Source organism: Telopea speciosissima, chromosome 1, assembly GCF_018873765.1.
Source record: "Telopea speciosissima isolate NSW1024214 ecotype Mountain lineage chromosome 1, Tspe_v1, whole genome shotgun sequence".
Lineage (NCBI taxonomy): Eukaryota > Viridiplantae > Streptophyta > Magnoliopsida > Proteales > Proteaceae > Telopea > Telopea speciosissima.
In genome coordinates, this window is record NC_057916.1 from 38,448,913 (window position 1) to 38,459,677 (window position 10,765).

At 38.6% G+C, this 10,765-nt stretch overlaps 1 protein-coding gene across 1 annotated transcript; it reads left to right on the top strand.

Annotated features, from left to right (window-relative positions):
- The first annotated feature begins 3,141 nt into the window (after positions 1–3,141).
- On the top strand, positions 3,142–5,775 carry LOC122649107 (caffeic acid 3-O-methyltransferase-like). The gene is made up of 4 exons (XM_043842472.1): positions 3,142–3,563; positions 4,067–4,377; positions 4,483–4,547; positions 5,437–5,775. Exons 1-4 carry the CDS (start codon positions 3,142–3,144, stop codon positions 5,731–5,733), a joined length of 1,095 nt encoding a protein of 364 aa, XP_043698407.1. The 3' UTR covers positions 5,734–5,775.
- Positions 5,776–10,765: the final 4,990 nt, after the last annotated feature.

Here is a 10,765-nt window from a genome sequence, read left to right on the forward strand (position 1 = left end):
GGAGAGGGTTTTGGAGATTACGATTTAACCCTTTGTTAAGAAATTAGTTGAAGTTTTTTATTTTTTATTTTTATGATTTTTTATTTTAAATTTCAAACAATGAATGTGATTTCACTCATTTATCCTTATGGATTTATTTCCTACCGTGTCCCTAACTTTAGTTTTAAGAGGTTAGATGGTATCTTGTTATGTGTAGATAAATAACAAACCCTTGTTTCGTTAATAATTCCCCATAATATAAACAAATTTTTTTTTTTTTTAAAGATTTTTAGGTTATTATTAGTTTGGGTTTAGTTTTGATCCGATTTTTCATGTTTGGTGTAGTTTTCGATCGATCGATCCAATGTGATTCAGTTTCCAATCGATTTGACAATTCCCAAATTTGAAGCCGATACAATATGCCTCGATTTGGTTTTTTTTTTTTTTTTGGTAGAAAGGAATTTCATTGAAAAGAAGAGTCAATACAAGCAGTGACATCGGCGTTACATAACTGCAGAACCCACAGAGAGGATAAAGGCCAAACAATCGGTGGCTCTTCCGAAAGGGCCTTCCTAGCCAAGGAATTTGCTACTGAATTAACAGACCTAGGAACAAAGGAAAAACAACAAAAAATAAAGGATTTTTGAAGATGTTAAATATCATGAACAATAGCCGCAATCTCAATGTCCGAGCAAGAGACGTTGATTTGGTTGATCAAAATAGCACAATTTGATTCCACCAAAATCTTAGAAAATCCTTTCTTTGCCACTTGCAATAAATCAGATCGAATAGCATAAACTTCACCCACCAAAATAGACTAATGGAAGTCTTCTTTTCCTTTCCCGAGGATATTCTAAAGTCTGATGAAACTCAATAAACTTCTTTCGTCATGAGACTGTTTGCTCAAACAATTGTTTATATTTATACATCGTAAATTGAGCCAAAACCGGACTGTGAAACGTAGGAGATGGATGGAAGCATTAGCCGATAAAACCGCATCTCATTAAAGAATCGTAAATACTAATTATTTGTTTAATTTATTATTTAGACGTACAACTCCATCGAGGCAAGTAATGGATTCTAACAAATAATTTACTTTCTATTAAAGAAAGCAGTGATTTTATTATAATTGGCTCACTTAGCTCCCATTTGATTAGTTGTGAATTCAAGAAAAAAGAATCCAAAAATTTTTAATCTCACATTATGTTTCTTGCAATCACACATCAAGAAAATATCTCTTATAAAAAAATCACCGTTGTTTTTTAATAGAAAAGAAATTATTTGTTATGAGAAAATATTCTTTGTGTTGGGGTCCAGACTATGTCTAGCACACATAGGGGTAAGTGCAATTACCATCCTACCCCTAAGTGATAGGCCCATGTGTTTGAGCATGACATAGAGAACAAAAGCCCATTTGTTATATTCTATCATTTGCCTTGATTGAATTGCACGTCTAAATAATAAATTAAACAAATAATTAATAGTTACGATTCTTTAATGAGATGCGGTTTTATCGGTTAATCCGTCCATCCATCTCCTTTTTGTTGACTTTCGTCTCAAGTGCATGTCCAGTGCACATCTGACAGGTCACCACCTGGCAGGATTTAATCTAACGGTCAAGGTTGAATCCAATAGATTCACTTAGTCACCTCTAACTTAACCTGAATTCACCCCACCCAATCCTAACCTAACCCGACCCGATTGATTCCCACTCCTTCCCTTCTCTCTCAGCGCGGGCCCTCTTCTCTCACTCATCTCGCTCGCTGTTGGATGGAGTTCATGCTTCACGGCAACCCTCTCTTCTCTCACTCATTAACCCTCGCAAACCTCACTCCACAGCTTCACCTCTCTATCTACTCTCTCCTTCCGTCACCGACGAATTGTCACCATAAAACTGGATTTATTTCTGGTTTTTCCGGCGTTGTAATTTTTTTTGTATAATTGGAAAATGAAGCTGATGGGAGTCGTTCTGGCCCAGTAAGCATTTCTTCACTCTCAAGTTTTCCTCTTTCTCTTCTTCTGTAATTGGAATTTGGAAGGCTCCATATTGATTGAAACTCCTCATGTATTCCTTTGCTTTTACGAACAGAGAATCGAACTCAAGTTTTTTATTCTTTATTCTGTTAATATTACATTATAGGTTAAGCGATTACCTTGTTTGGAGAACAAATCAATGGAGAAATACCTCAGCCCCAAAAAACCCAGATGACATTTGCTGATTTACAGGTTTAATTAGTCCTTCAAAAACCGCAAATTATATTCTCCATATCTCTTTCTCGTCAGTTTAATTAGATCTGGTCTCCTTTTTTTTTTTTTTTAACAGTTAATGGAATGACGGATTACCAGTAACCGGCGATGAATCTGTGGACGGACGATACGATAACGCTTCGATGATGGAAGCCAGATCTAGGTTTCGGTTGGGCTTTTTCTTCTTCTTCGTCTTCGACAACACCTAATACAGCTGATCCCTCCAGAACCCTCGCTCAATCTCAACCTCAACCTCAGCCTTCGATGTTGATCAGTCAGTTCGAGAGCTGGACTTGAGCAATTTTCTGGCAACCTTCGGTTTTGGTTGACATGTCTATGCTTCTTTCTTAGGATGGGGTGATGGGTATTACAAGGAGGAAGAGGTTAAGATGATGAAGAGGAAGATTAGCCGGAAGAAGGTGCTTGGAGATCTCAATTCATTGATCTCCGGTGTGCCGATTTCTTCCGATATGACTCAATCGTTTGTTAATGGTGGTGGTCTTCCTGGTCAAGCATTCTTCACTTCGAACCGGACTTGGCTTACCGGAAGACAGAGGCTTGCGAGTTGGTCTTGTAGCGAGTACAACATGGCCAGGTCGGTTGCGCAAATGGGGTGGTTGAATTAGGGTCGACGAAGCTTCACTTGGTGAACTCCTAGAGAGGGAGGAGTGAGAATCAATCGGGTCGGGTTAGGATAGGGTTGAATGGGTGAATTCAGGTTAGGTTAGGTGTGAATGGATGAATCTATTGGATTCAATCTTGACCATTCGATTCAAACCTGCCAGGTGGCGTACTCTTGCACTATACTGCACTTGTGGATCGTGCACTTGAGACAATAAAAATCCTATGTTCTCTCTATATATATCAGTTGTGTAGTCCAAGCCATTATAGATTTGTGACTCGATAAGAAGAAATATGGCATCAACAATACAAAACCTGCAGCCTGAAGAATTCGACGAAGAAGAACAATGTTGCTTATTAGCAGTACAACTAGCAACAGGCTCGTTAGTTAATATGGTGTTGAAAGCTGCCATAGAGCTAAATCTGGTAGATATCATGGAAAGAGCTGGTCCAGAAAAACAACTTTCCTGTGTAGAGATAGCAGCTTTGCTACCTATAAAGAACAACCCAGATGCCCCTAATATGCTTGATCGTATCTTGCGTCTCTTAACCAGCTATTCCATATTCACTTCCTCTCAGGTCACTGGTGATGATGGTAAAGTTCAAAGACTCTATGGTTTAGGTCCTGTTTGCAAATATTTTGTAACAAATGAAGATGGAGCTTCATTGTCTCCAATGCTTCAATTGATTCAAGATAAGGTCTACATGGATAGCTGGTTAGTCTTCCATAACTTGTTATATATTAACTTTTACTATATATAATCCATTAATATGTACAATTACTTTAGTGTTTGTTATATGTGTCTTGAATTCTTGTATGCTCTGTTTCGACATTTTTTGGTGGTGATCCGAAGATGAATTTTGTGAGATCTGTGATGGTAATGGAGCTACGAATCGACTTGGAGGAGTATTACCCTGTTTTATTGTCTTGTTGATTAAGCAAGAATGATGAGTGATTTTGGGCATTTTCGTGTTAGGGTTTTTTTGGAAAAATTCTTGCTATAACTTTTGGTGTTCTTGAGAGACCTCTACTTTACTTTTCTTCCATTAGATAGTGAATCTTCTTCAGCTTTGAATGTGGATGTAATACATCAAATTGGTGTGTGACCCACGATAAATCTCAGTGTCATCCTTTCTTGAATCTGTTTTGTTTCTTCGTGTTTCTTGATGTTTACGTTTAACAGTGTTTTTATTCATCTTGATAATATGAATATTGTAGGCACCACTTGAAAGATGCAGTTCTTGAAGGAGGAATTCCATTTAACAAAGCCCATGGAATGCAAATCTATGACTACCTTGGCATGGACTCAAGGTTCAACCAAGTTTTCAATAAAGCAATGAGTGTCCCCTACATCACACTCTTGAAGCTAATAATTGAGGTTTATGAGGGATTTGACAATGCGAATGTGGTGGTTGATGTGGGTGGTGGAGTAGGGAAAACTCTTGAGTTGATCACTTTTAAACACCCTACCATTAAGGGTATTAACTTTGATTTACCACATGTGATAGCTGATGCACCTCCTTATCCTGGTAATATATTCTTATACAAATCATAGATAGGTTTTTTTTTTCCCATTTGAGTTTTATAAATGTTGAAGACAACGGATACTTTTTAACAATTTTGTTTATTGGTAGGGGTGGAGCATGTTGCAGGTGATATGTTTTTGAGTGTTCCAAAAGGGGACATCATTTTTATGAAGGTGAGCACCTGGGACCCACTATATATATATATGCCTCGTTGATTTTTTTAAGGAGAAATGTTTCCTGTGGGAGAGTGTATTGCCCACGCCAAGACATAGAGTGGGCGAAATGATCACCCCACCCCATAGAAGGCCAAAATTTCATATGCGCTCCCATTGGCCTCGTGCACACACAGGAGCCACCCTCTCTCACAGGAAACACTCCAATTATTTTCAATTAAAATGAATGTTGTTGTTCGATCATGACTTCCTTCAAGGGTGTTAAATGTAAGTCAAAATCGTTTATTGAAATCGAACCAAAACATTTAAATAGGAACCGTCAAATCGTTAAATAATTGTTCGATTCTAGCTTGAAAAAGTGCAACTGCTTAATAAACGGTTTAGTTTGATTTTAAAATGTTTAACCGTTGGGTTTAAATCGTTAAACTGATTATATTTAACCTGACTAGATCGACCGTTTACATAGTCTTCATATTTCGGTAAATATGCTTAGAATTTAGAACAAATATACAAATATGCAATCAGAAAAGGTGGTTTAAAAATGAGAAACCATTTAAGGACCAATTATGAGTCTATTACTTGAAGGTGGGCCTTGGTACAACAGTAAGGTTGCTCCATTATGACCAAGTGGTCATGGGTTGTGTCTGGAAACAATATCTCTTAGGAAAAAGGGGTAAGTACTCTGCATACATTATGACCCTCCCCAAACCCCGCAGTGGTCAAACGGTTTCGATCTCACTAACTGAAACCATTTAATAAACATTAAGAGGATTTTGATTTTAGCCTACTACACTCTGAATCAAATCAAACCGAACCATTTAACCCAAAACATACCAACCGTTTACCACCCTTAACTAATGTGTTGAATGTTTCTGAAAACTACTTGTAGACCATACTTCATAATTGGAGTGATGAGCATTGCTTGAGTTTATTGAACAACTGCTATGAAGCGCTACCAGAAAATGGGAAGGTGGTTGTTTTGGAGACGATTGTTCCAGAGACACCTGAGACTAATTTGCTGGCCAAACTTACATTTGGAATGGATTTGAATATGATGGCACAACACATTGGAGGAAAGGAGAGGACTGAGAAGGAATACAGGGCCTTGGCACATGGTGCTGGATTTAGTGGCGTTACACTCATCTTTCGTCTTGTTACCACCTCTGTCATGGAATTCTATAAATAGATACGTACCAGTACTGGTGTAGTAAAAGTTTACTAATTGTCCTCTACGTGCATGGGTGTACTTACTGCATGAGTTCCAACTCATGCACCAAGCTAGCTATGCTAGACAATAACAAGCATAAGCCCATGTTAGCTAGTCTTATTTTTTATAATTCCTACTTGTGGTATGTATTAGAAAAGGCAAATGTTGAATTCATTACAAATATAATTTCATTCTATGTTGTTCTTGGATTGTATGAGTTCCAACTCACCAAGCTACGTACCCAAGGTTCAACCAAATATAATGGACCAAGTGGGAAGTACTCCCTTCCACAAGATTCTCATATCCTCTAGGCCTTCTACTAATCCCTTGTTGAAGATGTGGTCATGTTGTCTCATCTACATTCCCCGGAGAATAGGTCAATGTTTTATCATAATCGAATGGAGATTTTAGTCGGGATGATTCTGCGTTGTGGAAATGAGCCATTGCACTCCAACAACAGCTCTATTCACTCCTATAAAATCTAGAGTTATGGGAGTTGGGATATCTATTAGAAAATTAGCAACGCAAGTGGAACCCCAAATCAATTTGGACTCTTTCTCAGTGATCTAATACATCACAAGATCTACACACCTCAAGCATACTAGGAGGGAACACCTTATAAAGATATCAACAACCATCAATGAGAATGAAAGATACATAGGCAAGCTTATCAGTCCTATAAAGGTAACGAATGGACTCACCATAGACATTGAGAAGTAACCCCCAGGGATTCTAATTGTCTAGCCAAATGACAGTGGAAGAACTATTGTTTAACTTCGATTTACTATCAGAGTGACCAAATGTCTATATTTCAGAGTCTTATGCCTCGGCCAAGAGACATCTAGAGGACAAGAGACCATCCAAATATGAATCTCTTTAAGATATATGGAGTACATCCAGCCTTCCTATAAATTGTTGCTTTTAGATGCCAATTTACAAATGAGTATAAGATTCACTTCTTTGATTATTCTCAACCCAAGGCCCCTTTCTCTTTTAGGAAGTCACACCAACTCCTCACTAATGGTGTGGAGGAATTTATTATTATCATAGCCTTTCCACAAAAGGTGCTCATCGTTGATTCCACTCTCGATCTGGATAATGGATTGAGGTAACTCAAAAATACATGTCCAATATACATACGAGTTCTACATGAGTGAGTTTACCAACACCAATCGACTATCAAAGGATATGAATCTAGTTTTCCATAGTTGAAAATTTTTCCTAAGATAATCTAGAATGGGCATATAGTGGTGGGCTCAAAGTTTGGTTGTAATGAAGGGAAGGCCAAGATATTTCACTAGGAACGAACCCTCTAGTAAACCCTGAGGTAGCCCTAAAGCTAGCTTTTAATTCCTAAGATATGCCAATTAACAACATAAGGTATTTATGTTTGTCACATTCAAGTTTGACATGGCCGCAAAGGAGGAGAAAAGATCTATAGTAAACGTCACTGAACAAAGATTGGCCTTTGTGAAAATCATAAGTTCATCAGCAAAAGGAATATGATATATATAACTGAAGCTCTTTACACCAGGAAAAAAGATTAATCTTTTTTTATTCACTTGGAAAAAGACTTCAATAATCAGCATAAAAAGGAATGGGGAGCAAGGTTCAAAATTCAAGTATCGGACTCGGGATCGGTCATGACCAAAAATTTCTGGATCGGGATCAGATCGGTCCAAATCGGTTAGGATCGGTCAAACCCCCCCCCCCCCCCAAATCGGTTTTTTATCAGGGATTGGGCTCTTCTCTTGGAAGGCATCGCCCAATGAGGCATCTGATGGCTGGGCTGTGCCGCACACATACCAGTGTGTGCCCAATCAGCCATCGGGATGTGTGCAACCCAGCCCAGCCGTTGAAGACCTCATTGGGCACTCATTGGATGATGCCCTCCAAGGAGAGGAGCCAATTCCTTTTATCGGTAGGCACACCTTGTGTAAATTTTATGAAAGGTCATTCCTAATAGTGCCACATGGAAGGCTAATTGGCAATTCCGATAATTGAACCCTTAACAAATGATTTGCAAAACTCTTCTCCCTCTTCTTCTCTTCCTTCACAGCCCAAAACTCCCCAACCTCTCTTGATCTCATCTGTAAATCTATCTCTCTCTATTATCTCTCAATTAGCCCTAACCCTTCAACCACTTCCCAGGTTTTCAAAAATCGGTGAATCGGATGGGGAATCGGCCGATTCTTATTGGAATCGGTCATGATCGATTCTGATTTTTGCCATTATGAATTGGAATATTCATGCCAAGAGCCACCAATTTTTGCCATTCCAAACCGATTCTAGGGTTCACCATTCTCCATACATATTATACTTGGCACGATGCCAATCTCGAAGGTAAGGGTGTCAAAATGGAACCAAAACCCAAACCGACCGTTTATGATCGAATCGTATCGAATCATAGAAAAATGATCCGGTTTTTATTTTATCGGTTCTTTTCCCGGTTCAGTTTTGATTTGCACCGTAAAACCGCGGTTCTAAACTAGAAAAACCGAATAGAAACTGATACCTCTTTCAAGTATACTAGCCCATGCATCAATTGAATTAACGTAATAATTAATTTAATAAACATAATTATTGTATCATACTTGAAACATCAAATAAGTAAAATGTCATGGGTTAACTATATATTATATTTGTTCAAGTATGAATTCAAAATGATGGAATAACAAACCCCTACCTTCTAATAGAAGAAATAGTTTGTTTATCATGTGAGAGTGGAGAAGAAAAAAAATGGAAAAACAAAGAATAGGAAAGAAATAGAAGGATGGGTAAAGATGGGATTTATTTTTTTAATTACATAGGCATGAGAAATATGATGAGTGAGGGAGATTGGGAGAGAATGGAGAAACACGGGAATATAAAGGCCTTGAAAACCGAGGGTGTCTTCATATTGTTTCTCAAAACCGACATTACACAAACCGCATGTAAACCGGTTGTGAATCGGATAACGAAAATCGAATAAAAACCGGTAAAACTGGACCGTATGCAAAACGATTCTGATTTGGCTAATTCTTATCCGGTTCGGTTTTGATTTCACCTTATCAGAATGTAAACCGCACCACAACCAAACCGAATAACCAGAACCGCACCGATTGACACCCTTACTCGAAGGGATTACACCAATCAAATATCCTGCTTCTGTTTGCACATAGTTGCCGTAATTGGGTTAGTCTGTTTTCTTGGGTTCAAGGTAGTTCAAGGGGGGGGGGAATCCTCTGCAGTGCACCGATCTGGCAATGCAGCCTTGCGAGCTCAACACGTGGATGATGTGACATCCAACGGTGCGAGCTCGATTGCACTTATTTTTTTCTTCTTCTTCTCGAGCTTGGCACCATTGGATGTCGCATCATCCATGTGTCGAGCTTGCAAGACCGCACCTCAGTGCATTGATTTGCCAAATCGATGCACTGAAGAAGATTTTAATCCGTTCAAGGGCTCCTCAAAGGAGGAAGAATATAGAGAGAATTATGTCATTATGAGGATCTTAAAGTTCACCACGCCTATGGCTGCAAGAGTTATTCTTCTCATCTTCCAGAGGCCTTTGACAGATAGAGTTGGCGAAATTCCCCAATTACTAGATGCTGGAATATGTTTCATGTGGATTTCAATTTGGGTTTTTGCAATAATCAGAACCTCTAATTTCTACATCCCTCATTTGATCATAATCATGTAAGGGTATCAATTTGGGAGTAGAACCGGGAAAAAATCCTCTGCAGTGCATCGATCTGGCAGTGCAGCCTTGCGAGTTCAACACGTGGATGATGCAACATCCAACGGTGTGAGCTTGGTTGCACTTATTTTTTCATCTTCTTCTCAAGCTTGGCACCATTGGATGTCGCATCATCCACGTGTCGAGCTTGCAAGGCTGCACCACAGTGCACCGCCAAATCGATGCACTGCAGAAAATTTTAATCCGTTCAAGGCCTCCTCTTGTTTTTTTGTACGTTCAAGGCCTCCTCAAAGGAGGAAGAATATAGAGAGAATTATGTCATTATGAGGATGTTACAGTTCACCACATCTATCGTTGCAAGAGTTATTCTTCTCATCTTCCAGAGGCCTTTGACAAATAGAGTTGGCGAAATTCCCTAATTACTAGATGCTGGAATATGTTTCATGTGGATTTCAGTTTGGGTTTTTGCAATAATCGGAACCTCTAATTTCTACATCCCTCGTTTGATCATAATCATGTGAGGGTGTCAATTTGGGAGTAGAATCGGGAACAGTCCCGCTAAAACCCGGTACCGAATCGTCCCATTAATAAACGGGATGGTATTGGGATCTTATTTTTGTACCGAATAATAAATTGGACGGGATGGTTCTGGGACGGGATTCCCAATGGTACCAATACCAGTGAAGTACTAAAACTATTAGTACCTTTTCAAATGGTATATTTCATGATCTTGTGTTGAAGTTTTATGGTTGTATTTTGATTTATTTTAGTGGTATTTTCTTATAGAGGTTTCAGCTAATGGAGCTTTAGTTCTATTTCTATAAACTTGTATTGTGATGGCACTAAAACCATATATGGGCTTGTTTATTTAGTCCTGATTAGACGTCGTTTTGAGAAGCTTACATATATATGATCTAAGGGAGGAGTTTGATGAAGTAAATCCATGAAATTTATCTTGGTTTCATATTCTAAGTTGCAATGTAATAATGGAACTATCTCAGTACCATAAAAGTTCTTCTCCCTTTTTTATCGGGCCTAGAATTGTTTAGGAGTTGGTACCGTCCCGTCCCATTAATAATCGGGACTAGGACCTAGGTTTAGTCATGTTTACTAAATGAGACAGTACTAGGAGTACCGATGCAGACCCGTCCCAGATATCGGGAACCGTCCCAATTAACACCCTTATAATCATGTAGGGGTGTCAAACGATCGGTTCGGGCCGGTTTTAGTTCTTTTTTTTTTTTTTTTTTTTTCAGTTTTAGTGTGGAAATGTCTAAATCCTAAACCACACCTATAAGGTTTTTATCGGTTTCGATTCGGGTTCGGTTTGTG

Coding starts and splice junctions, on each gene's coding strand:
- LOC122649107 (XM_043842472.1), top strand. CDS start 3,142: ATGGCATCAACAATACAAAACCTGCAGCCTGAAGAATTCGACGAAGAA. Junction 4,378..4,482: donor TGATGCACCTCCTTATCCTG/GTAATATATTCT, acceptor GTTTATTGGTAG/GGGTGGAGCATGTTGCAGGT. Junction 4,548..5,436: donor GGGACATCATTTTTATGAAG/GTGAGCACCTGG, acceptor AACTACTTGTAG/ACCATACTTCATAATTGGAG.